Source organism: Zootoca vivipara, chromosome 6 (genome assembly GCF_965207765.1).
Source record: "Zootoca vivipara chromosome 6, rZooViv2.hap1.1, whole genome shotgun sequence".
NCBI lineage: Eukaryota > Metazoa > Chordata > Lepidosauria > Squamata > Lacertidae > Zootoca > Zootoca vivipara.
Genome location: NC_142589.1, coordinates 93923806 through 93950580, shown reverse-complemented (window position 1 = coordinate 93950580; position 26775 = coordinate 93923806). Strand labels below are relative to the sequence as shown.

At 48.5% G+C, this 26775-nt stretch overlaps 1 protein-coding gene across 1 annotated transcript in view; it reads left to right on the top strand.

The window, feature by feature from the left end:
- UNC13A (unc-13 homolog A) overlaps window positions 1–26775 on the top strand; it is a 119677-nt gene that overhangs the window by 39364 nt on the left and 53538 nt on the right. Inside the window, exons 14-20 of the mRNA XM_088673086.1 lie at window positions 1310–1529; window positions 3330–3557; window positions 7511–7652; window positions 9317–9486; window positions 11454–11569; window positions 14352–14515; window positions 16681–16831. Of these exons, the coding sequence (XP_088529212.1) occupies window positions 1310–1529; window positions 3330–3557; window positions 7511–7652; window positions 9317–9486; window positions 11454–11569; window positions 14352–14515; window positions 16681–16831 (1191 nt within the window). The remainder of the gene's footprint in view (window positions 1–1309; window positions 1530–3329; window positions 3558–7510; window positions 7653–9316; window positions 9487–11453; window positions 11570–14351; window positions 14516–16680; window positions 16832–26775) is intronic.

Genomic DNA, 26775 nt, shown 5'->3' with positions numbered 1-26775 from the left:
TGGTGCACCACCAGCTCTGGTCTCAGTAGGGTATGGGGTGTCTGAGAGCCAACTGGGATCTCAGGCAGCCAAGTGCAAAGACCTCTAGTTCTGGAGCAGAGATGCCCAGATCCAACAGCTCTTCAGGGTCACCGTCAGTGTGGAGATCTACTTGGGTGGGTGGGTGGGTGTCTTTCTCCTCGATCTCCTCAGTTTGCTCAGGACTGAACCCTAACACAGCGTTTCTCAACCGCTGGCTGGTGTGCCGTGACGTGCGGCGACGAGAAGGGCGATTTGCATTGTCACGTGCCTGGCGGCCGCTGACCCACCGGAAAGGAAGCCGGACAGGTCACGACGCGGGGCGAGCGCAGCTCTCAACAGCCACCACCACGGGAGGGTGGTTTTAGACAAACTTAAAGAAGCTGGCTGGATGAGCTCAACCTGAAACTTGCTGAGCAAAGGATTGTGCTGGCAGAGAAATCAGCGGCTTGTGAAGCCTTATTACAGGAGATTGCAACCAACACAGCAATTGGCAAGTGTTTCTTACAGTCATAATTATATAGTCAATATAGGGCGGCACAGAGTTAAATTTTTTAACTTTTTTAATGGTGGTGTGCCTCGTGGTTTTTTTCATGGAACAAGTGTGCCTTGGCCCAAAAAAGGTTGAGAAACACTGCCCTAACAGGACACTGCTGGCTGATCTGTTTAGCAGAGTCTCCTGGAGGCTTGGCAAGCCAAGTCAGCACTCTGGACAGCTCCCAGTGAATCCTGCTGGCTGAGCTACAGCAGATGTTGTCTAAGCAAAGGACTGGAGTCCCCTTTGAAAGGCTTTGAAAGGGCTGGCAGAGATTTCTCTAGCATCGCCTCCGTCATACCTTGTCTGATCAGGTAACTGGTGATGGGAAAGATACTTCTCTACCTGAGTCCCTGGAAAGTCACTGCCAACCACTCTATACAGTACTGAACTGGAAAGTTTTACACACACACACACACACACACACACACACACACACACAATTTATTATTTTCAGGTTTATACATTTCAATAATTTTACAGTCATTTTAACATTTCAAAACTTGACTTCCTTCCCTCTCTTTCTGCGGTTCCTTAGATTTATTAATATTTTCTGCCTATCCAAATTAACAACTTGTTCATTTATTCATCTACTTTAAATAATTGCAGGTTATTACAATGATCCTGCCAATGTTCTCATCTTTCTTACAATTTGTCTGTAAATATTCAATAAACCATTTCCATTCTTTTATAAAAAGTTGAGAGAGTCCCGCCTGTTCAGATCCCAAGCGTGTGTTCTTCATTGTCTCCCTCCAGAAAAACCATGTTTACAAGAAGACCCTCCAAGCCTTAATCTACCCCATCTCTTGCACAACCCCCCACAACTTCGAGGTGTGGACCGCCACAACGCCCACCTACTGTTATGAGTGCGAAGGCCTGCTCTGGGGCATTGCACGTCAAGGCATGCGGTGTACAGAATGCGGGGTCAAGTGCCATGAGAAGTGCCAAGACCTGCTCAACGCCGACTGCTTGCAAAGTGAGGAGGGGGTGCCTTGCTCGCTTGGGTTTGACTTGGGGTGGGAGGCTGTAGAGTTCTGTCTGAACTGAGAGCAATAAAACATGCAGCCTACATTTCCAAAATTTGCAGCTTCTCACCACTGATTTTGCACTGCAGTTAACAAAGGCGATCTGCCAATAAAAATAATACGATGTCTTGTTTTTTTATTACCATCGTTGTATTATTATTATTTTTTAAAGTTCATAATGGATTAGGTCAATGGGTGGCACTGTGGTCCAAACCACAGAGCCTAGGGCTTCCCGATCAGAAGGTTGGCGGTTCGAATCCCCACGACGGGGTGAGCTCCCATTGCTCTGTCCCAGCTCCTGCCAACCTAGCACTTTGAAAGCATGTAGATAAATAGGTGCCGCTGCGGCGGGAAGGTAAACGGCGTTTCCGTGACCTCTGGTTTCCATCATGCGCCAGAAGCGGTTTAGTCCTTCTGCCATATGACTTGGAAAGCTCTCTGTGGACCAACACTGGCTCCCTTGGCCTGGAAGCGAGATGAGCGCCACGACCCCAGAGTCGCCTTTGACTGGAGTTAACCATCCACGGGTCCTTTACCTTTACCTTTTTTTTTTTTACTTAGATGAGCCATTGGCCTCATCCAGTACACTCTCTTTTGTTCTTACCAAGTCCAGCATCCTGTTCTCACAGTGGCCAACCAGATGCCTGTGGGAAACCTACAATCAGGATTTGAACTCAAGAGCCCTCTCTCCCCTCCTGTGGTTTCCAGCAACTGGTCTTCAGAAGCATTGCTGGTTCTGACTGTGGAGACAGAACATAGCCACCATGACTAGTGGCCGCCAATAGCCCTCTCCTCCTCCATGAATTTGTCCAGTCTTCTTTTAAAACCATCTAGGTCAGTGAACATCACTGCCTCCTGCAGGAGGGAGGTCCGCAGTTTAGCTATGCCCTGTGTGAACAAGTGCAGTGGTACCTCAGGCTACAAACGCTTCAGGTTACAAATGCTTCAGGTTACGGACTCTGCTAACCCAGAAATAGTTATACCTTGGGTTAAGAACTTTGCTTCAGGAGGAGAACAGAAATCGCGCTCCGCTGGCGCAGCGGCAGCAGGAGGCCCCATTAGCTAAAGTGGTGCTTCAGGTTAAGAACAGTTTCAGGTTAAGAACGGACCTCCGGAACGATTTAAGTTCTTACTTTCTTTTATCTGTCCCAAATCTTCCAATGTTCGGCTTTGTCACATGCCATTGGGCACTTGACCGCCGGGCAAACGAAACAACCCAAAACTTCAGAAGGGATGGATTTTTATAGCAACCCCAATTACTGAAAAAAGAAAAAAAGAAAGCTGTAGTGTTTCAAAACAAAGGAACGTGGCTGACGAAAAGCATGAACTCGATAAATAGCCAAGCAGGAAGGTAAACGGCATTTCCATGTGCTGCTCTGGTTTGCCAGAAGCGGCTTAGTCATGCTGGCCACATGACCCGGAAGCTGTATGCTGGCTCCCTCGGCCAATAATGTGAGATGAGCGCCACAACCCCAGAATCGTCTGCGATCTGACCTAATGGTCAGGGGTCCCTTACCTTTAGCCCTAACTTAGAGTAGACCCCCCCCATTGAAACCAATGGGCAGGACCAAAACATGTACACTTATTTAAACGTATCTGCTTTTAGCTGGGTGCAACCTATTGTTCTGCTGCGTAACGGTTCTTCCTGCTTCTGTGAAATGCAAAACAGATTTCCTAACGTGTGGAATAATCAGAATGCATTGCAGTGAGGGTGTTAGTAACCCACCCATCGCAAATCTCTCTCTGTCCAGGGGCGGCAGAGAAAAGTTCTAAGCACGGGGCTGAGGACCGCACGCAGAATATTATCATGGTGCTGAAAGATCGTATGAAGATCCGGGAGCGCAATAAGCCCGAGATCTTCGAGCTGATCCAGGAGATCTTCGCCGTCTCCAAGACCACTCACACCCAGCAGATGAAAGCTGTGAAGCAGAGCGTTTTGGATGGTACCTCTAAGTGGTCGGCCAAGATCAGCATCACAGGTACGTCACGCTGATGGCCGTTTATACAGACAGTAAGTAACCAAATGGGACGCGGGTGGTGCTGTGGGTTAAACCACAGAGCCTAGAGGGCTTGCCGATCAGAAGGTCGGCGGTTCGAATCCCCGCGATGGGGTGAGCTCCCGTTGCTCGGTCCCAGCTCCTGCCAACCTAGCAGTTCGAAAGCACGTCAAAGTGCAAGTAGATAAATAGGAACCGCTACAGGCCGTAGAGCCCTGTCATGATTGCATCTCAGGGACCTGATAAGTGGAAAGGTATGGCGCTGTGGTCTAAACCACTGAGCCTAGAGCTTGTCGATCAGAAGGTCGGCGGTTCGAATCCCCGCGATGGGGTGAGCTCCCGTTGCTCGGTCCCAGCTCCTGCCAACCTAGCAGTTTGAAAGCACGTCAAAGTGCAAGTAGATAAATAGGAACCGCTACAGGCCGTAGAGCCCTGTCATGATTGCATCTCAGGGACCTGATAAGTGGAAAGGTATGGCGCTGTGGTCTAAACCACTGAGCCTAGAGCTTGTCGATCAGAAGGTCGGCGGTTCGAATCCCCGCGATGGGGTGAGCTCCCGTTGCTCGGTCCCAGCTCCTGCCAACCTAGCAGTTCGAAAGCACGTCAAAGTGCAAGTAGATAAATAGGAACCGCTACAGGCCGTAGAGCCCTGTCATGATTGCATCTCAGGGACCTGATAAGTGGAAAGGTATGGCGCTGTGGTCTAAACCACTGAGCCTAGAGCTTGTCGATCAGAAGGTCGGCGGTTCGAATCCCCGCGATGGGGTGAGCTCCCGTTGCTCGGTCCCAGCTCCTGCCAACCTAGCAGTTCAAAAACACATCAAGTGCAAGCAGCGGGAAGTTAAACGGCGTTTCCGTGCGCTGCTCTGGTTCGCCAGAAGCGGCTTTGTCATGCTGGCCACATGACCTGGAAGCTGTACGTTGGCTCCCTCGGCCAATAACGCGAGATGAGCGCTGCAACCCCAGAGTCGGTCATGACTGGACCTAATGGTCAGGGGTCCCTTTACCTTTACCTTTAAGCAACCAAACAAACAAACAAACAAACCCATGTGTTGCAACAAGTGCATCAGCAATATCAAAGGCAACACCATGTGCAATATACAATATATAATATGAAAATCTTTATAGAATTTCTTCAGAACATCACACGTAATAAACTGAATTCTTTGAAAGTCTCTAAGTCTTTAAAAGAAGCAAGGTGCCAGACCAGGCGCCCCCAAACTGCGGCCCTCCAGATGTTTTGGCCTACAACTCCCATGATCCCTAGCTAACAGGACCAGTGGTAAGGGATCATGGGAATTGTAGTGCAAAACATCTGGAGGGCCAAAGTTTGGGGCTGCCTTTGCCAGACTTTATCCGGTGAAAAGCCAGCTGTGAAGCTTTGTGTAGTCAGCAAATATGATGTCCAACACTGCTGGTGAACAGTGATTCCGGATAATGACCACTGTTTCATTCTTCATCAGCGCAGCAGAAGGATATAGAATTGCTTCATTAACCCATATTTTTCTCAACTAAATATAGGTGGAAATATCAATTGCTATGGAACAGTGCTCATGTAATTATGGAGCAGTGACTGCATAGCTTGCTTTTCACCAGATAAAAGTCTGGCACCTTGCTTCATTTAAAGACTTAAGAGATTTGCAGAGGCTTTCAAAGAATTCAGTTTATTACGTGTGATGTTCTGAAGAAATTCTATAAAGATTTTCATATTGTATATTGTATATTGCACATGGTCATCGTGCTGCCTTTGATATTGCTGACGTTTATACAGACAGGCATATGGATATGTGCAAACACAGAGAGCCAGATGAGCATAGAGAAATATTCTTCTTCTTCTTCTTCTTCTTCTTCTTCTTCTTCTTCTTCTTCTTCTTCTTCTTCTTCTTCTTCTTCTTCTTCTTCTTCTTCTTCTTCTTCTTCTTCTTCCTTCTCCTTCTATTTCTCCTTCTCCTTCTCCTTCTCCTTCTCCTTCTTCGACTTTGACTATCACTTGTAGCTGAGTAAGATTGTCTTCCATGAACACAGTCTTAACAGCTCCTGCAGCCAATCGGAAGCCGCGCCTTGGTTTCCGAACGGTTTCGGGAGTCGAACGGAGTTCCGGAACGGATTAAGTTTGAGAACCAAGGCTCCGCTGTAGCCAGGTCAAAAACTGTGAAACTGACATCACGGTATGGATGTCAAACTGGTTTGGAATGATATATCGAAATATCGTCCAGCCCTAACATACACAAAGAGAGACAGAAATGCACAGAGTTCCATTAGCATCTATTATGAACCCTCTGTGCCTCAGAGTGGGGTCACTGGGGGGTCCTGACTGCTAGGCTTCCTTGAAAAGCTGCTCTCCGAGTGGCCGGCAAGATTCCTCGCCAGGGCCGGATTTAGGTTTGATGAGGCCCTAAGCTCCTGAAGGTAATGGGGCCCTTTATATGTCCAGCTGTCGTTTGCCAACAACAAATGGTCGCTGTTTTTTGGTTGAATATATGCTATATGGTCATTGATGGACCTCGTAGGTATCTCTCAAGCCACTTGCACATGCAGAATGTAGGCACCCTATACATAGAAAGGAGCAAACCTGGGATATTTTAGGGAGCAGGTTAGCAGGCGGGGCCCATGACTTACATCATAGGAGCCTACACAACACAAAACACGGTTGCTGTATGGAGGTTTTATTTTATTTGTTTTTTATCTTATATGTTGGAAATGTACATCCAGGTGTTTTTTCCTTTAATTTTTTTGGGGGGCCCCCAAGCGAGTGGGGCCCTAAACTATAATAATAATAATAATAATAATAATAATAATAATAATAATAATAATCCTATATAATGAAGTGCAAGTGTCTCTGCGTCCAGTATTCCCTGTGTCCCTGGGTTTGCGCTACTGTGCATGTGCCCCACGGACACAGGGATTGGACGCAGAGACTTGACGCACACACACACATGCACACTCTCCCCACCCCTCTGCCTACCGTTTCCCTCGCAGTCCTCAGAAGAATCGTGGCCTTCTCCTGGGCGCCCGCTGGCCAGCTGGGCTCAGCGGAGCGCCCTGATGAAGCGGCGGCCGTGGGAGGGGCCGGCCGGCCCCCCCATGGGCCGCCGCCGCAGAAAAAGGCTGAATGTTCTAGCGCCCGTTTAGTAAACGGGCTGAATGACACTAGTAATAATAATAATTTATACCCTGCCCATCTGGCTGGGTCTCCCCAGCCACTCTGGGCAGTTTCCAACAGAAAATGATATAAAATAATCTATTAAACATTAAAAGCCTCCCTAAACAGGGCTGCCTTCAGATGTCTTCTAAAAATCTGGTAGCTGTTTTTCTCTTTGACATCTGATGGGAGGGCGTTCCACAGGGCGGGCGCCACCACTGAGAAGGCCCTCTGCCTGGTTCCCTGCAACTTGCCTTCTCGCAATGAGGGAACCGCCAGAAGGCCCTTGGAGCTGGACCTCAGTGTCCGGGCAGAACGATGGGGGTGGAGACACTCCTTCAGGTATACTGGACCGAGGCCATTTAGGGCTTTAAAGGTCAGCACCAACACTTTGAACTGTGCTCGGAAACGTACTGGGAGCCAATGTAGGTCTTTCAGGACCGGTGTTATGTGGTCTCAGTGGCCGCTCCCAGTCACCAGTCTAGCTGCCGCATTCTGGATTAGCTGTAGTTTCTGGGTCACCTTCAAACTATAGCTTGCTTTGCTTTATGTCAATCTGGCAATGTCCCTCACAGTCCCATCACCTACAAACAGGGATACAAGATATGGGGAGGCTCTTTTGTCTTGGCCCTCTAACTGAATGAGCTGGTGATGTTGGGTCCTTGTCCTGCCCTTCACCCTCATTTTTCTCTCTTTGTGTTTCGTGGCTGTTTTGGGGGGATCGCCCCTGGTGCTGGATGCGCATGAAACCCATCAAAACGGCACTCGGCTGTGCATGGGATCGCTCGGCCAGTGGTTTGCGCGCAAGGGCTGCAGGCGAAGGACAAGACAGGGTCCAGCGACCCGTACGTCACCGTCCAGGTTGGGAAGACGAAAAAGAGGACCAAGACCATCTACGGCAACCTGAACCCGATCTGGGAGGAGAACTTCCACTTGTGAGTTGATCCCGGGGTCCTTGTCTCTTTGTTGTTGTTGTTGTTTGGTCGTTTAGTTGTGTCCAACTCTTGGTGACCCCATGGACCAGAGCACGCCAGGCACTCCTGTCTTCCACTGCCTCCTGCAGTTTGGTCAAACTCATGTTCGTAGCTTCGAGAACACTGTCCAACCATCTCGTCCGCTGTCGTCCCCTTCTCCTTGTGCCCTCCATCTTTCCCAACATCAGGGTCTCTAGCCTGTGTCAAATCTGGGGTTCCCAAACTGTGGTCCGAGGACTGCCGGTGGGTCCACGAGCTTCATTCAAGGAGTCCACACTTACAATTCAAATTTGATGGACTTCTGTGGCTTGCAGGATGTAATGCAATATAAGAAAGAAAAGAAGCAACAGAAAATTCAGAAAGCATCTAGCACAGCCCATTCCAATAGTTATAACCAGCAGACAAAAAAGTCATTAAGTCAGACTGCCAGCCATTTTCAAGAGGTCTAGTGGTCAGGGGAAGTTTGGGGACCGCTCAGTTAGATGCAGCGAGGGATGAACCTGTCACCCAGTGTGGCATAGTGGTTAGAGTGTCGGGCTAGGACCTGGAGACCAGAGTTCAAATCCTACTTATATATATTATTTTTAAGTTTTTATATATATTTTCCATTAATCATTTACCATTCATCTTATGCAATATTTTGGACTTCCGTCAACCATGTCTCAAGATTTCCAAACTTTTTAACTTCTTCTTGTATTTCTTATTTCACTATTACTTTCAAAAATCACTAATCAATTTTCATTTTCTTAAATTATCCCTGTAATATATCATACATTTCTCCTTACAAAACTTCTTATCTAATTCTGCATAGTCCATCAACTTCATCTGCCATTCCTCTATCGTCGGTAGTTCTTCTTGTTTCCATCTCAGTGCCAGTAATACTCTTGCCGCCATAGTCGCATACAAAAACAATTTTTTATCTTGTCTATTAATATCTTCTCCTGTAATGCCAAGTAAAAAAGCCTCTGGTTTTTTTTAATAAATGTACATTTCAACATCTTTTTCAATTCATTATATATCATTTCCCAGAAGCTTTTTTCTTTCTTACATTCCCACCACATGTGAAAAAACATTCCTTCTTTTTCTTTACATTTCCAGCATTTATTACTTGTTTTATACATTTCAGCTAATTTCACTGGTGGTGCCTCGCTAGATGAATTTAATTCATTCCATGGGTCAATTCGTATAACGAAAAATTCGTCTAGCGAATCCCATAGGAATGCATTGAATTTTTTTAATTTTATTTTTTGCCCATAGGAACGCATTAATTGAATTTCAATGCATTCCTATGGGAAACCGCGATTCGCTAGATGAATTTTTCGCAAAATGAATTCGTCTTGCGAGGCAACCTCCGCTAGAAAAATCTCTTTGTTAAGCGAAAAATTAATCTTACAGGGCATTCGTCTAGCGAGGCACCACTGTACTGGGGCAGGCACTCTCCTTTAGCCTGAACTACCTCGCAGGGTTGTCGTGGGGGGGTGGTAAAGCCACGGAGGGGTGGGGAAGAACCACACATGCCGCCGTGATCTCCTCGGAGAAAAAGTTTTGCGGGGGCAACTCTGGGAATCGAACAGCTCTCGTTCGTGACATTGGCTTCTTTTCCTACCGATCTTCCCCAACAACAGTGAATGCCATAACTCCTCCGATCGAATCAAGGTGCGCGTCTGGGACGAAGATGACGACATCAAGTCCAGGGTGAAGCAGCGCTTTAAGAGAGAATCTGACGACTTCCTTGGCCAGACGATCATCGAGGTGCGGACATTGAGTGGGGAGATGGACGTCTGGTACAATCTGGGTAAGTGACTGCGAAGGCGGCCAAGGCCCAAGGCCCTGGGGGCTGTCCAGCCATCTGAGTGGCCCCGAGGCAGGTTCAGAGTCCAAGCTCGGCACAAGTCAAGGTCTAGAGCAGGGATGGGAAAAACCAGTGGCAGAGGTTGTTGAACTACTTCTCCTCCTTCTCCTTCTCCTTCTCCTTCTCCTTTTCCTTCTCCTTCTCCTTCTCCTTCTCCTTCTCCTTCTTCTTCTTTCACTCATAGCCGAGTAAGATTGTCTTCCATAAACACGGTTTTAACAATGAGTCCGTAAGTGACTGTGGAGGCCAATTCTGGATCCACACGTCCTTCCACATTGGTTTCCAGGCAGGAGTTGATCACGGTGTGGATTTGCCAAGTGTGCCTTCCTCTTAGCACGTTTCTCCCTTGCGCCTAAGGAAGAAAAAATTATCCTCCTGGGTGATTTTAATGCAAGCGTTGGGCGAGATTTCGATCTGTGGCCTGGGACTATTGGGAAAGAAGGAATTGGCAACAGCAACCAGAATGGAATTTTACTTTTGACGATACGTGCAGCGCACAACTTTGTTGTAACCAACACACTCTTGTTGTAATCAACACACTCTTCCGACAGAAAAATAAATTTAAAACTCTGTGGAAGTACCCTCGGTCAAACCACTGGAATTACTTTGACTATGTTATTGTCTGTGCTAAAGATCACCGTGATGTGTGGTCAAAGGTCAGGGGTGGCCCACAAGTCAGCCAAATCTGGATGGCCACCGTCTTGAGAGCAGTACACGTGAAAAGGATCTAGGAGTCTTGGTAGACCACAAACTTGGCATGAGTCAACAGTGTGATGCAGCAGCTCAAAAAGCCAATGCAATTCTGGGCTGCATCAATAGGAGTATAGCATCTAGATCAAGGGAAGTAATAGTACCACTGTATTCTGCTCTGGTCAGACCTCACCTGGAGTACTGTGTCCAGTTCTGGGCACCACAGTTCAAGAAGGATCCTGACAAGCTGGAACGTGTCCAGAAGAGGGCAACCAAATTGGTCAAAGGCCTGCAAACGATGCCTTATGAGGAACGGCTTAGGGAGCTGGCTATGTTTAGCCTGGAGAAGAGAAGGTTAAGGGGTGATATGATAGCCATGTTCAAATATATGAAAGGATGTCATATAGAGGAGGGAGAAAGGTTGTTTTCTGCTGCTCCAGAGAAGCGGACACGGAGCAATGGATTCAAACTACAAGAAAGAAGATTCCACTTAAACATTAGGAGGAACTTCCTGACAGTAAGAGCTGTTCGGCAGTGGAATTTGCTACCAAGGAGTGTGGTGGAGTCTCCTTCTTTGGAGGTCTTTAAGCAGAGGCTTGACAGTCATCTGTCAGGAATGCTTTGATGGTGTTTCCTGCTTGGCAGAGGGTTGGACTGGATGGCCTTTGTGGTCTCTTCCAACTCTGTGATTCTATGATTGAGCAGATGAGAGCCAAGAGTGGACCCAACGGTCAAGAAGGCGGTTTCTGTCCATGCTGTAGAGGGGAGCGAGGGTCAGGTGGGGGGCTCATCAACCTGGGAAGGGATCCCATCTAAGAGAAGGAAAACTATTGATGCTAAAGGTCCGCTGCCTTGTGGGGTATCTTGGGAAGAAGAAAAGGCTCAGGAGGAAACCCTACACAAATCTGGAGTCTCTAAGGCAGTTGGGTGGCGCCTTGTCTGCCTCCTTCCGGCAACTCCTGCAGCGTACATAAAAAGGGTTCTCTGGGTTCTCTTGTATTTCAGTGGACATGATACCGACGGTAACAGAAAGGCTTCAGGTCTTTTTTTAAAAAATCCACATCTTTTTGAGTTCAGGAAAAGTTGTTTTAAACACACACACACCCCAATTCATTATATATTATTTCATATCAGGCACCTTGTTCTCTGCACACCTGTGCAACATAACTGACCTTTCTCTAAACGCTACTATACTCTCCCCACCCCCTGGGCTGTTTCAGATAAGCGGACAGACAAATCGGCTGTCTCTGGGGCGATCCGCTTGCACATCAGCGTGGAGATCAAAGGCGAGGAGAAAGTGGCGCCGTATCATGTGCAATACACCTGCCTCCATGAGGTGAGCGGGGCACAAGGCGGTGGGACCCTTGATTTTCCGGGATGGTGTACATAATAATAATAATAATAATAATAATAATAATAATAATAATAATAATAATACATTTATTATTTATACCCCCGCCCATCTGGCTGGATTTTCCCAGCCACTCTGGGCGGCTTCCAACCAAATATTAAAATACAATAATTCATCAAATATTAAAAGCTTCCCCAAACAGGGCTGCCTTCAGATGTCTTCTAAAAGTCAGGTAGTTGTTTATTTCTTTGACATCTGATGGGAGGGTGTTGCACAGGGCGGGCGCCACCACTGAGAAGGCCCTCTGCCTGGTTCCCTGGAACCTCACTTCTCGCAGGGAGGGAACCGCCAGAAGGCCCTTGGAGACAGACTGTGGGTTGGACGATGGGGGTGGAGACACTCCTTCAGGGATACTGAGCTGAGGCCGTTGAGGGCTTTCAAGGTTAGCACCAACCCTTTGAATTGTGCTGTGAAACGTCCTGGGAGCCAATGTAGGTCTTTCAGGACCGGTGTGATATGGTCTCGGCGGCCGCTTCCAGACACCAGTCTAGCTGCCGCATTTTGGATTAGTTGCAGTTTCTGGGTCACCTTCAAAGGCAGCCCCACGTAGAGCGCATGGCAGTAGTCCAAGCGGGAGATAACCAGAGCATGCACCACTCTGGCGAGACAATCTGCAGGCAGGTAGGGTCTCACCCTGCATACCAGATGGAGCTGGTAGACAGCTGCCCTGGATGCAGAATTGACCTGCGCATCCATGGATGGCTGTGAGTCCAAAATGACTCCCAGGCTGCGCCCCTGGTCCTGCCCCAGATGCATACTCATGCTGATAGGAACCAGAGCTGTACACAGCCCCTCTCTGATCTGTCTGGGGGCGTGGGCTGTCCTGCCCAAAGGGGAGGCAACATTCCCCTCCCTGGAATTAATTCAGGAGACAGGGCTAATGTTTTTGTTTTAAAAACAAAACCTGAATAACATAGGGTTTTGCCATACATCCGGAGTTTCCCAGACATTGCCACGGGCAACCCTGGCCTCTGTCCCTCTTTCCTTCCCTCCCTTCTCTGATGCCCTCTGGCATCTCTGCTTCCCAAAAGCTTGCAATAGCTGTTTGTTGCAGCAGCCCTGGCTACAAGCTCCGCAGGCGAACGGTGCCTCTGGGGCTGGCCAGGGGGTGCTGGGTGCCAGGAGCTGGGGCAGCCTCTGAGTAAGTAAGCAAGCAAGCTGGTGAGGGAGGCCAGCCGGCCAGTCCGCCAGCCCTTGTCGTTGGGAATGGGCAGACTAGTGGGAGGCCGGGCAGGCAGGCAGCCTTTCCTGTGCTGGCTGTCTGCAATGCCAGCCTGGGAGCTGAGTGCCCGGTGCTGAAGGGAAGCCTTTGTGCCATGCAGGCCTGGCAGCGCCCGCTGTTGCCTCCCAAGTTAAGCTGCTGGCCTCACGTTCACCTTAATCTGGAACGGATTAAGTTTGAGAACCAAGGTACCACTGTACAATTCCATGATTCTATGGCAGTGGTTTTCAACCCATGTGCTGTGGCGCCCTGGGTTGTCTTGCATGATGGTCAGGGGTGCCGTGGGCAATACTAGCCTCTGTCCCTCTTTCCTTCCCTCCCTCCTCTGATTCCCTCTCGTGTCTCTGCCTCCCAAAGGCTTGTGTCAGGGTTGGTTGTGACTACTCTTGAGTAACGGCCGTACACATGCTTGTCTTTCAGACGTTTTTATTGGTGCACATTATTTACAGTGTAACGGATTGCTCATTTCATCCGCTCAAGTCAGATTCCTGCACTACCCCCTTCTGCGTTCGGGACCAGCATAAAAGCCTCGGAACTGAGAATCGCCTCCCTTTCCTCCTCCTCCTCCTCAATTCCGGAGTCGGGGGGGCGGGTCTTCTGTCTGACCTATTCCTGTCCACTCTTTCGGCCTCCCTCTCTTCCTGCCTATGGAGCAGGGGCTCTTTGATGTTGCCAGAGCCTTGGCACTCCCTCTCCGTTTCCTGACTCACCCCTTCAGACCCCTTGCTCTCATGACTGCTTGGAGACGGGCTGCTTCTGATGAGGGGGGAGGGTTCTCTATAATCCCTCCCCCTTACAGCTTGCATGGCTGTTTGTTGCAGCAGCCTTGGCTGCAAGCCCCCCATTTGAATGGTCCCTCTGGAGCTGGCCAGCGGGTGCTTCCCAGGCCTCTGTGGAGCAGTCTGAGGAGGCACCTCTCTTTGGGGCTGGGGGGGGGGAGCAGCTGAGAATCCAGGGGTGGTAGCTACAGTTGCCAGAGGTCTCCCATTGGTGTGTGTCTCTTCTGTCTTTATTTTAACCCCCCCCACCTATTTTTGTGTCGTTTTTCCATTTTTTATAATATATTTATTAATTTTTTTAAAAAAGATAGAAGAACAAAAACAATAATACAAAATCCAAATCCAAATTACACACAATGAAAGAGAAAAAAATACAGAAAAATACAATACAAAAAAGACACAACAAACCAGAAATCTTTTGTTACAAAAAAAATATTATTCTTTGTATTAATCTAGATATCGACTTCCTCCTTCCTCCTTCCACTGCGTTACATTGAAAAACTTTATTTTAGTTATTCCTAACTCTAAATCCTTAACTCAGTTAACTTTAACTTTACCTTAATTCTAAACCTTAAAACTTATTTTATGAACTTATCATTTATTTCACAACTTATTAACATTATTAATCTATATATCTCTAAATCTCAACATTTAACCATCTACAACCTCTCTATACCTTCTTCACCCTATTTCTATGTCTGGTTAGAACCTCTTCCATTTTGTGACGGACATCCAAAACAACGGCGTGGTGAAAATACCCGAGGCGAAGGGTGACGACGCGTGGAAAGTGTACTTCGACGAAACCGCCCAGGAGATCGTGGACGAGTTTGCGATGAGATATGGAGTGGAGTCCATCTATCAGGCCATGACGTGAGTCTCTGTAGGAATACCTGTGTCGACCTCTCTCTTTTTTGCACACACAGTTCCATTTGATGTTATATTCCATATCTGCTGTCATACGTCCAAGTTCCTGGCTTGATAACATAGTAAGGTCGTTAATTAAAAAGGAGGATTTATTGCAAAAACAAACAGATAGCTCTGGACGGCTGTAACCAGCCTCCGGCATCATCAATCAAGGTGACCCTTCTGAACTTTTCTTTCGGGTTCTGTAGAAAATACCGAACTGGCGTCCTTTGCGCCTTTTGTTTTGCTTCCTGTCTAACAACCCACCCATACGACGACTCCGTGGAGTGATTGGCTCAGCTCCAGCTTCCTCTTTTGCTGACAAACTGTTGCTGTGCCTGTTCGCTCTTCCAGAGAACTTCGGCTGAGTTTTCCCTCCTCCTTATCAGCCATTCCCTTGGCAACCAGCATTCCTATGGGTGGAGGAGATGGAGACACTCTGGGCGGCTTCCAACAGGATATTAAAAACACAATAAAACACCAAACATTAAAAACGTCCCTAAACAGGGCTGCCTTCGTGTGTCTTCTAAAAGTCAGATAGTTGTTTATCTCCTTGACATCTGACGAGAGTGCGTTCCACAGGGAGGGTGCCACCACCGAGAAGGCCCTCTGCCTGGTTCCTTGTAACCTTGCTTCTCGCAGGGAGGGAACTGCCAGAAGGCCCTCGGGAGATGGACCCCGGTGTCCGGGGTGGAGATGCTCCTTCAGGTATACTGGGCCGAGGCTGTTTAGGGCTTTCAAGGTCAGCACCAACCCTTTGAATTGTGCTCGGAAACGTCGTGGGAGCCAATGTAGGTCTTTCAGGATTGGTGTTATACAGTCTCGGCGGCCGCTCCCAGTCCCCAGTCTATCTGCTGCATTCTGGATTAGTTGTAGTTTCTGGGTCACCTTCAAAGGTAGCCCCACGTAGAGCACATGGCAGTAGTCCAAGCGGGAGAAAATTACATACTAAAGGGTCACTTCCCCCACATTTCAGGGATACCTGTGTAGGTCATCTAGGTCTCCAAGGGCCTTCTGGCAGTTCCCTCACTGCAAGAAGTGAGGATACAGGGAACCAGGCAGAGGGCCTTCTCAGTGGTGGCACCCACCCACCAGATGCCAAAGGGGGGGAAAAGTGAAGTTACAGGGAACCAGGCAGAGGGCCTTCTTGTTTTTTTGTGTTGTTGTTGTTATTGCTGTTTGTTGTTGTTATGTATTTTGTGTTTTAATATTGTGATTTTTTTGTTTGTCGACTGCCCTGAGACCTGCAGATATAGGGCAATAAACAAATTTAATAATATTAATAATATTAATAATAATAAAGGTAAAGGGACCATTAGGTCCAGTCATGACCGACTCTGGGGTTGCGCGCTCATCTCGCATTATTGACCGAGGGAGCCAGCGTACAGCTTCCAGGTCATGTGGCCAGCATGACAAAGCCGCTTCTGGCGAACCAGAGCAGCACATGGAAACGCCGTTTACCTTCCCGCTGTAGCGGTTCCTATTTATCTACTTGCACTTTGACGTGCTTTCGAACTGCTAGGTTGGCAGGAGCTGGGACCAAGCAACGGGAGCTCACCCCGTCGCAGGGATTCGAACCGCCAACCTTCTGATCAGCAAGCCCTAGGCCAGGGGTCCCCAAACTTACCCAGCTTCGGGCCGGTTCCTCCGGCGCCGATCGTGCGGCGGGCCAGAGGGCGGGGGAACGTGCTCCCATATGCATGCACACTTGCTTTTTCTGGCATGGGTTGGCGCCGGAAATGGCTTCTGCGCATGCGCAGACGTAATTTCCGGTGCACTTTCTGGCGCCACGCTGACCTGGAGATGGGCAACTGCACCGCGGCGCGCCGATAAGAGCAGGCAGCGGGAGTCATCGGCGGCCGCACAATTGGCTCGCGCGGGCCGCATCCGGCCCCCGGGCCTTAGTTTGGGAACCCCTGCTCTAGGCTCAGTGGTTTAACCACAGCGCCACCTGGGTCCCTATTAATAATAATAGTCCATGTCAAAATCTCAGGTTATGTCCCATCTTCTCGGTTACAGCCATCTTTCAGTGGTGCCAAGTGTAAAGTTTCGGTCTGCTTTCCTAAATCTTGAGTTGTGTTGACTGTCTTTTCTGCTCCTTTCCTTGTTCTCCACGCCCCCCCACCCCCCAGGCACTTTGCCTGCCTCTCTTCGAAATACATGTGCCCTGGGGTGCCAGCAGTCATGAGCACCCTGTTGGCCAACATCAACGCTTATTATGCTCATACAACTGCCTCTACCAACGTCTCTGCCTCTGACCGTTTTGCCGCGTCCAATTTCGGGGTAAGTCCGATGGTGCGTAGAACACTCATTTCTTACTTTTACTCTCTCCTTTTCCCCCCGGGGGGAGGGGGGCTGCATGGCGGTAGAGAGGACCCTACCAAAAAAAACAACCAACCATCGCCGCAGATTTCGAAATTCTTCTGATTCGGCAAAGGAAGAAGCTGTTCCTCTTCCCCATGAAATGCCGCGGCGGTTTTTGCTGAAGGATTCAGAGCAGAATTGGCGGCTGCGTTTTCGCCTGGGCTTGGCTTTGCGACCCTCTCCAGCTGTCGTTGTTGGACTACAACTCCCATCACCCCTAGCTAGCGGGACCAGTGGTCAGGGATGATGGGGACTGTAGTCCAAAAGCGGCTGGAAACCCAGGGGGAAAGAACTGGAGAAAAAAGGGCGTGTGAAGGCGAGGACTACCAAAACCATGACGCAGTGCGACTGGGAGCCAGCCAGTATGATCGGGAAACATAGTCTAATTTCAACTCCGCTAAATTAATATGATTTAATAGGAGGCAAAATGTGGGGAATGCTACCAGGCCTGTTCTGCGGCGACTTTTTTTTGTTGGAGTCCTCTGTAGAAGTGGTCACAACCTGAAACCTGACTGAGGCCTCCTGGCTTAGTTGACCTAAGGCACTCAAATTATTAGGAGTGCCGTTCATTTCTAAATATAACACCGTGCCTTCCTCTGAGGAGCTCAAGATTGTGTACATGTTTCCTCTCCCTGCGTGAACTGCACAATTAACCCAACCAAGTAGCCTCAACTGAGAGATGACACCGTTCGGAGGCCCCACGCCAATGGTGGGCATGAACAAAGGTGGGTGTGGCCATAATCTAGGGTTGCCATATGCCCTCTTTTTCCCAGACACGTTGCCAGGCTTCCAGGGCTCGGCTTCCTCCCCGCTTGGCAGTAGATCATCAGTACAAATAGAAATCAGTCTCTTACTGTCAGAGGTTCTTGCGGAAACTCTTGAGTAATGACGTTCCACACCTCCTTGTCTTTAAGGTGTCTTTATTGTGCATCTTATTTACAGTGCAAAGAGTCTGGAAAACATGTCTGCTTAGTCTGAGTCAGAACCTCGCAATGGCTTCTTTCTATTTCGCGCCCAACATAACAGCTTGGGAACCCCAAAGCGTCTCCCTCTCGCCCTACGGGGTGCCGTGCGCCTCAATTCAGGCATTGGGGGGAAGGGCCGTCCTTCTGACTGCTCTCCCATGGCCACTCCCGTCATTTCCTCTCCAGCTGCTTCCTTCTCTACTCGGTGCTGAGGCTCTCGCATGTTGTCAGAGCCTCTTCCCTCCCTCTCTACTTCCTGATTCCTGTAATCTGATCTGCTACTGGACTTGCTGCTCTGCGAGGAACTCGACCTGATGGGGGGGGGGCTGTTCCCTATAAGCCCTCCGCCTTACACTTACCAATAACAGAAATGTTTAATTAAGACAGCAAAAGAACAAGCAACCATTCTCGGAGAGCAGGCGCTCCCAATTAAGGTTCCGCCCACTTCCCTCTAGTCACTTCCGTCCTCTGTTCTCCTAGCCACCTGATCTCTATATAATGGCCAATAGAATGAAAACAATTTTGAAGGAATATATCCATCATTACCAAGCAGGATTCCTTCCAGGGAGACAAATGAAAGATAATATAAGGAATATTATTAACATAGAATACCTGGAAGTGAGAAATGAAAAACAAGCAGCAATTATGCTTATAGATGCAGAAAAAGCCTTCGACAATGTTTCTTGGGAATTTATGAAAAAAGTTCTTGAAATAATGGATTTTGGAGCAAATCTCATAAAAGGAATACAGGAAATATACTCAGATCAAAAAGCAAAATTAATCGTTAGTCAAGTGGTGACGGACAAATGCAAAATACAAAAGGGAACAAGACAAGCATGTCCATTATCACCACTGTTATTTATCTTTCCATTCTTCTTCTTGCTGTTCACCTCCCAGTTCTACCCAACTATTGTCTTGTGAACTGTGCCCCTCAGCAAACCATTGTTCCAAATCAACACTATTCCGCTGCTCCTGTGGAGTTTCAGGATCCTGGCCATGAGCAGGGGGAGGGGTAGCCTCCCACCATTCCTCATCAGAGTTGTACTCCTCAGCCTGGTCTCTGACACATGTTCTCTTTTTTAGGATTAAAATATCTGCCTGGGTGGATTTTTTAAAATTTGGGGAAATATCTAGGTTTTTTGTGGGGGTTTTTTGGTTGCTTTGTTGCAGTATCCACAGAATTTTTTCTAGCGCATTTGACTCAGATCTAAGGCACCCAGCTAAGCTGGTCTGCAGCAGAGAATCATATCAGACCAGCATCTTAAATCAGCTTCATCCTGTAGAAATTCCTTCTCTTGCGGCTGAGCTCAAAGGATGCTGACTTAGCTACGAGATCTCGGAGAAGGAGTCTGGGAAGGCAAGATTTAACATCCCCGTGTCCTTCAGGGGAGTCCATATGTACATGTTAAATTGTTTAATAATTTGTTCTGTGCACACTGAGGTTCACAATGTCAGGGATGAGCCAGTGGTTTCCAGTTCCCCAGAGGGGGACCCGGGGGAGGAAGATGATGAGGGGAGAGCGGTCGGAGTAAGTCTAGAGGCTAGGGAGCCAGAAAGTTCACAGGAGCAGCAAGGGTTAAGCTCGAGCTCAGAATCGGGGGGGGGGGTGGAGGTTTACCCCAGCTATCATAAAAATGTCAGGAGACTCTCGTGGTGATTTCTGTGAAGAGAGGAAGCCTGTCACACACAAAGAGGTGAACATGAACCCCAATACTTTATGTGGCAAGAGAGGGAGCAATAGTTATTACAGTGGTACCTTGGTTCCCGAATGGTTTGGCTCCCGTACAAATCAGCTCCCAAACGCCACAAACCCGGAAGTAAGTGTTCCTGTTTGTGAACGTTTTTCTGAAGCCGAACGTCCAACTTGGCTTCCAATTGAGAGCAGGAAGCTCCTGCAGCCAATCGGAAGCTGTGCCTTGGTTTTTGAATAGTTTCAGGAGTTGAACAGATTCCCGGAACAGATTAAGTTCGAGAACCAAGGTACCACTGTATTATTATTATTATTACAGTCATACCTCGGTTACAGCATGCTTTTGTTTGAGTACTTTCAGTTTAAGTACTCTGCGGACCTGTCTGGAACGGATTAATCCACTTTCCATTACTTTCAATGGGAACGTTCTCTTCAGGTTAAGTACACTTCAGGTTAACTACAGACTTCCAGAACCAATTACACTCATACTTTGGGTTAAGTACGCTTCAGGTTGAGTACTCCATGGACCGTCTGGAACGGATTAATCCACTTTCCATTACTTTCAATGGGAAAGTTCGCTTCAGGTTAAGTACCCTTCAGTTTAAGTACTCTGTGGACCGTCTGGAACGGATTAATCCACTTTCCATTACTTTCAATGGGAAAGTTCGCTTCAGGTTAAGTACTTTCAGTTTAAATACTCCGCGGACCTGTCTGGAACGGATTAGTCCACTTTCCATTACTTCCAATGGGAAAGTTTGCTTCAGGTTAAGTACGATTCAGGTTAAGTACAGACTTCCGGAACCAATTGTGTACTTAAACTGAGGTAGCACTGTATTATTTTGTTGTTGAAGGTTAAGAACATTGCTACCAGCAATATATCACAGCTTCTACAGCCTACATATAGGAGGAGTATTTAAAAGGAGAGTTGTCACAATAGCGACCCGTAGTTTCAAGTAGAAGTTGGCAAATGTGTCCTCTTTTTCGCTCTTCAAAATATGGCAACCCTACCATAATCCCACGAACACAAGCCACACCACACATGGGACACCCCAGATGAGAGATTGTCTGGGGACGTGATGTACACCATCTTGCGTTCCATGATGGAAGAAAACTCATAAGATAAATGTGAAACTATAATTTCCACCAATCAAGAAGCAAAGTCTGAAATACCTCCGTGCTTCCCTCCGTGGCTGAAGCAACTCAAATTTTCATGTTCGCAGAATGCCTGGCTTTTGTTATGAGTGAGGCAGTCCACACCCAGCCTCAATATGTTGATATATAGATATATCGATGTACGAAGACGACAACTAAGTCAGGAAGGCTTTAGGAGGGTGGTGGTTTGTGCCTTGCGGGAGAGGCGTGGCAAAGTCTGGAAAGGTGCCGATCCTGAGATCACTTCCCTCGGTACAACTACTGTCGCCTTCTAAGACTGAGAAGGCATACTTAGTGAAGCGCTGTGCTAAGGAGACATTTTGAGCCTTGTCTCGGAAAGCAGGATGGAGAAAGTGAGCTTTCACACCAGACAGGTGGAGAAGGAAATCCAGTCTGGGAGCCAGGTTGGCAAACCATGTTCTGGGTTGCAGCTGGATTGGGAGCTGGGGAAATGTTTGGAGGGCAGAAAGTTAAAGTAGAAGGGGAAGGGGAACCTGCTGGGATACTGGAAAGCCAGCCGCTGGAATTTTTTCGTTGGTCTTTCTGGAACCAGGGTGGAGAGTGGATCATGACAGGAGGGGCTAGGGGTGGAAGGATCTGTCGATTTTTGGTCCCCTCCCTTCTCATTTCCCCCCCCCCCCACTCTTAAGGTCAGTTCCCCTACATTTCTGCAGCAATTTGCAAAAGAAAAGAAAAAGAAAAAACCTAGTAGAAATTCATATTTCAGTGCAGACCAGCAGTGTAGATACCCAATGAAGCTGAGTGTTGGGAGGTTTGGAACAGATTAAAGAAAGTTCTTGTTCACTATGCGATGCATAGTTAAACTATGGAACTCGCTGCCACAGTATGGGAATGTTAAGGGAGGCAGGAGAGGATATATTGTTTAATAATATCCTTCCTAACTTGCATTAGCAAGTGCCTTTACAGAGTTTACATTCCCCTTTCAAACGTGCACAGCTGTTAGCTTGATGCAGGCTCGCTTAAGCCTCTTAATATTGGATTCCTGGGAGGTCCCCTTATCTCCTCCTTAAAAAGAATAGGCACGACACAATCTTGTGCAAAGTATATAAAAGAAGTTTACTTACACATTCAGTTCACAGCTGGATGCCTGAAGGCAGACTTAGTTACAGATATATAGGTGTGGGTCTACCCCATGTGGGGGAATAATCGCAGTGCAGTCACTGCAGCTCACACGGTGGAGGCAAGGTGGAGAAGAGAGTGTGCTTCCTGCCTTGCCCTTTTGTTACCTGGTGAGGTCACGCCCACTTCTAGTCACATGGAGAGAAAGTTTGCCCTAGCCCAGGAGGAAACAGGAAGTTCCGACGGGCTGGAGCAACCATCCCCTTTCATGTCCACTCTAGGCATAGCTGCCAAGTTTTCCCTTTTCTCACGAGGAAGCCTATTCAGCATAAGGGAAAATCCCTTAAAAAAAGGGATAACTTGGCAGCTATGACTCTAGGAATGTTGTACTTGGCTGCTATCTATGTATCACATCCCACACACAGGAGGCTGGGGTGCCCACCGATCTTTAAAAGAGGATTGGCCAAATTCGTGGAGGAGAGGCTACTCGCCATGATGATAGCTCTGCGTTAACAGCTACGGTGCTTCTGAAAACCAGCTGCTGGAGATCACAGGAGGGGAGAGTTGCTCTTTTGGGTTTTCTCGCACTCTCACTGCATGCGGTCTTTGTAGTCTTTGCTCAGCATGTGCCGGTGCAGCTTGAAGACTACAAAACCCCATGGTGCTGTGTCAGAGGCAGGGAAGCCCACATAGACCAGCAGCAACGTGGATTTCAGTTCTGATGCGCAGGGAGAGTGTGGGAATCTCAGCGAGGCCCATATCAGTTGCGCTGAGGGAAGTGACCTTGGACACTGGGCCCCCTTCCCGATGACTCCGCCACGCCGTTTTAACTTAACAGGAGTTTTTGAAAACAGGGTTTTCTCTTCTCTGTGCGTTTTCCAAAATGTCGACTGCCGGAGGCTTGTTCACGCAGCAAAACTGGGGGGGGGGGGATCTGTGGTTGAGGCCATGCGGCATCAACACGTTAACAGAGATCAGTGCTGGGGGGGGGGGTAAGGTTTGCACGCAACCCAATTCTGAAGGCCAGCAACAACAGCCCTGCCAAGTTTGTCAAAGGAAACCAAATGTATCTCTGGGGAATGTAGCACGATTTATTGACCGCAACGTGTGTGTGTAAGCAAGCCTCCGACTCTGCTTCTGTATAAAACCGATTCTGTTTTGCGGTTAGGGGTGTGTTTAGCCCTCGACAGGACTGTCTTTGTTTTCTGGTCTCTCGTTTTTCTCCATCGTGGCTTCAAAAAAAAAAAATCAATCATTTTGATAAAGCAAATGTTAGGCTTTGTACAAACCGTGTTTCTTTCTTTCTTCTTTTTCCCTCTCAGAGAGAGCCTAAAATTTGGGCGTTTTCCCTCTCCCCCCAAAAAACCAGACTGTGTCGCTTTAACCCTCTGTGTGCCGGTGCTAAGGGGTGCTACGGAGGCTGTGTTGTGGCGGATGCGCACCCGTGTTCTTTTTGTTGCAAGGATTGCTTTTTTGTTGTCTCTCGCAACCTTAGCGGTCAAGGGAGATGCAGGAACCAGGGCTGGGGGTGGGGTGGGTGGGTTGAGGGAAAAGGAGGGTTCAGCTAAAGGGGGAGGGAGGGAGCAGAGGCAGTGGGCTATGGAGAGGTGTTCGTTGGTCCATGTTGGGGGTGGAAGGCAGACCCTGGAGGCCGGCCAAATACATTTTGCTAACTGGGGCAATAGGCAAGGTTAGTGTGTTGCTTCCCTTCTTCCACGTAATAATAATAATAATAATAAATTTTTATTTATACCCCGCCCTCCCCAGTAAAAAACCGGGCTCAGGGCGGCTCACACCAACAAAACCACCATAAAACATAAAAACAGTTAATTAAAATACAGATTAAAATACAGTATTAAAATTTAAAGTGCAGCCTCATTTCAAGTAGTCCATAAATCCAGGCCATGAGGGAGGAAAGCACAGGGGTCAGGCTAAGTCCAACCCAAAGGCCAGGCGGAACAGCTCTGTCTTGCAGGCCCTGCGGAAAGATGACAAATCCCGCAGTACGCAACTGGGTCTCCCTTTAGCTCTGGGAGTCTGCACAGTGTGACAGGCTGAAGCTAGCTTCAGAACCGGTCACTGGGACAGCGCACAAACCCACCCTGGCAGGCAATTGCTTCTCACTTCAGCACCGGAGGGCTGGACAGCTCCCTCCACGGGTGGCCTTGTTGACCATGTGTGTCATCCCGTCCCCCCACGTAATCAAAGAACAATGGGAGGACGACATAGGCTATGAAATCAACCCTACCCAATGGACCAGAATGTGGTCTAAACCTCCCTTTGAATCCATATCAATGAAAATGAAAGAACTCCCTCTGAAACTCACTTACAGCTGGTACCTAACGCCAAGGAAATTAGCACTAATACGCCCAGCAACCTCACCAAAATGCTGGAAGAGGGTGCACCTCCACAGGCACCTACTTCCACATGTGGTGGGAATGCCCCCAAATCCAACTTTTCTGGACAATAGCTGTCAGGGGGTTGTTGCGGCTACTCTCGAGTAAAGACGCTCCAGTCCACACTGTCTTTAAGAGTTTTATTGTTCATACTATTTACAGTGCAGAGATAGCAGAAAACATGTTCACCTAGTCACTTTCAGAGTCCGGCAATGGCTTCCGTCTGCTTCGGGGCCAGCATAAAAGCCTGGGCACTCCGAAACGCCGCCCCTTAGCCCTACGTGTGGGCGCGCGCCTCAATTCGGGCGCCGGAAGGAGAGGTCTCCCCTCTTTCTGGCTGGGCTCCGACGTCTCGCTGAGCCCCTCATCTGCTGTCCCCCGGTGCCAAGGCTCTGACACATCTCTGAGCCCTTCCTGCCCGCTCTGTTCTCCTGAGCATTGCCAGGGCTCAGACACCTCACTGAGCCCTCCCTCCATTCCGCTCCATTCCTCACTCCCTCCTCCTGACTTGCTGCTCATGCTATCGCTGGGTGAAGTGCTGGTCAGGATGACGGGGGGGAGAGGCTCCCTGTAGGGAGTCCCCCTAACAATAACCATAAAAGAAATATGCAAAGTAACTAAGCAAGGATTAGAAATAACCCCGGAATTGGCCCTACTAAAAATCTTCCAAAACAATAACGACCACTCACATCACAAAGAACTTATAACCCACTTACTCTCAGCAACCAGAAGCACCATAACCAGATACTGGAAAGACCTGTCGGGAGTAAGCATGGACCAATGGTACCAGATAGTATGGGAAACAGCCTTATTAGAAAAATTAACCAATAAGCTGAAACTGACACAGGGACAAATGGAAGAAGACGCCTTCGCCCCAATATGGCTCCCTTTTATCACATACGCAGCCCAACAAGACAACAAGAATCCACCAGCAGCATACAAATCAATATGGCACACACACACGAAAACAAAAATAAAAAATTCCTTCAGTAGCACCTTAAAGACCCACTAAGTTTTTATTTTGGTATGAGCTTTCGTGTGCATGCACACTTCGTCAGATACACTGAAACAGAAGAGCCAGACCCTTATGTATATTCAGAGGGTGGTGGGGGTGGGAAACAAAAACATGAAAACAAAGTTCACAACTTCACCACAACCAATCACAAATGAACAGCCACACCCGAGGCCAACCCCCAACCTCTCTCACCACCAAAGGAACACAAGCGGATAGCAAAGAGAACCAGCACAAGCGACGCTGACACAAAACCCCACGCATACATTAAGCAAAATAGAAATATCGCCTCCCCACCCCCACCCCCACCCACCATGGCCCCTCCACCTCTTCCCCCCTTTTCTTCCTAATGTCACGCTCATGTCTCAGCAAATGAAACTGGTCTATAGAAAATGCAACTTGGAAAAAGAGACATTGCATATGCTTTTGTAAACCAACAAATCTTTAATAAAGGAATTGTAAACACACACAGACACAAGTCCAACATGAAAGAAGGCCCCCAGCACTATCACTCCCTCCCAACGGATTAGGCTGTTCTTCATGCCGTCAAAGAATTTAAGAAGAGAGAAGAAGGGTAACCCTGACAGATCACCAACTCCCCGAAATACAATTTATCTTCCAGATAGATTGCTCATGCACTTTTGGCACCCCAGTACACCTTTCCTGCCACCGTGCACAACTGCTTGTCGTGACGACAGGCCTGACGTCCGTTTCTTAATATCGCCGTGCAGCGTTGAGAGGGCGGGGGGGGGAGAGAGATGCCCTCTCCACTGGGCACCACGGCGCTTCCTTTGTGCCTGTGGCGACCCTGCCTTTCGCGCTGCGCATAAGAGCGCATGCATAGCGTTATTAAGAAACAGGGAAGCAACCCAGTGCGGAGTCATAGATATGGGGGGGGGCATGGAGGGCAGATGTCAGGCAGATAGTGGGGTACGGGGACTTAGCTTGTATCACGATTCAATTGGGCGGGGGGAGATCTGGGGCGGGGGGTGTCGCTTGGTGGGGATGCAGGGGGGGGGCGACCTCCTTCTAAAGGACTGTTCTCGCTGTCTGCATGCCATGTCGCAAAAACGCTGAGTCCTTCGTTCCCTCCTGCTTCGCTCAAGAGTCTTTGGTGGGTGGGTGGGAATATCTTGGTGGAAATGTCATGAGTGCGGGCGGGGGGGGTGGCACATAGCTCAGGCCAATCTCCATTTCACACGTGGGTCAAAAAAATGGGATGAGGGTCCCTCACCCCCCCCCAAAAAAAAATCCTCTTCTGGAGGAAAGGTAACAACACGAAGTGGCCCTAGAGCCCTGTCATGATTGCATCTCAGGGACCAGATAAGTGGAAAGGTATGGCGCTGTGGTCTAAACCACAGAGCCTAGAGCTTGCCGATTAGTAGGTCGGCGGTTCAAATCCCCCTGATGGGGTGAGCTCCCGTTGCTCGGTCCCAGCTCCTGCCAACCTAGCAGTTCGAAAGCACATCAAGTGCAAGTAGATAAATAGGTACTGCTCCAGCAGGAAGTGAAACGGCGTTTCCGTGCTCTGCTCTGGTTTGCCAGAAGCGGCTTTGTCCTGCTGGCCA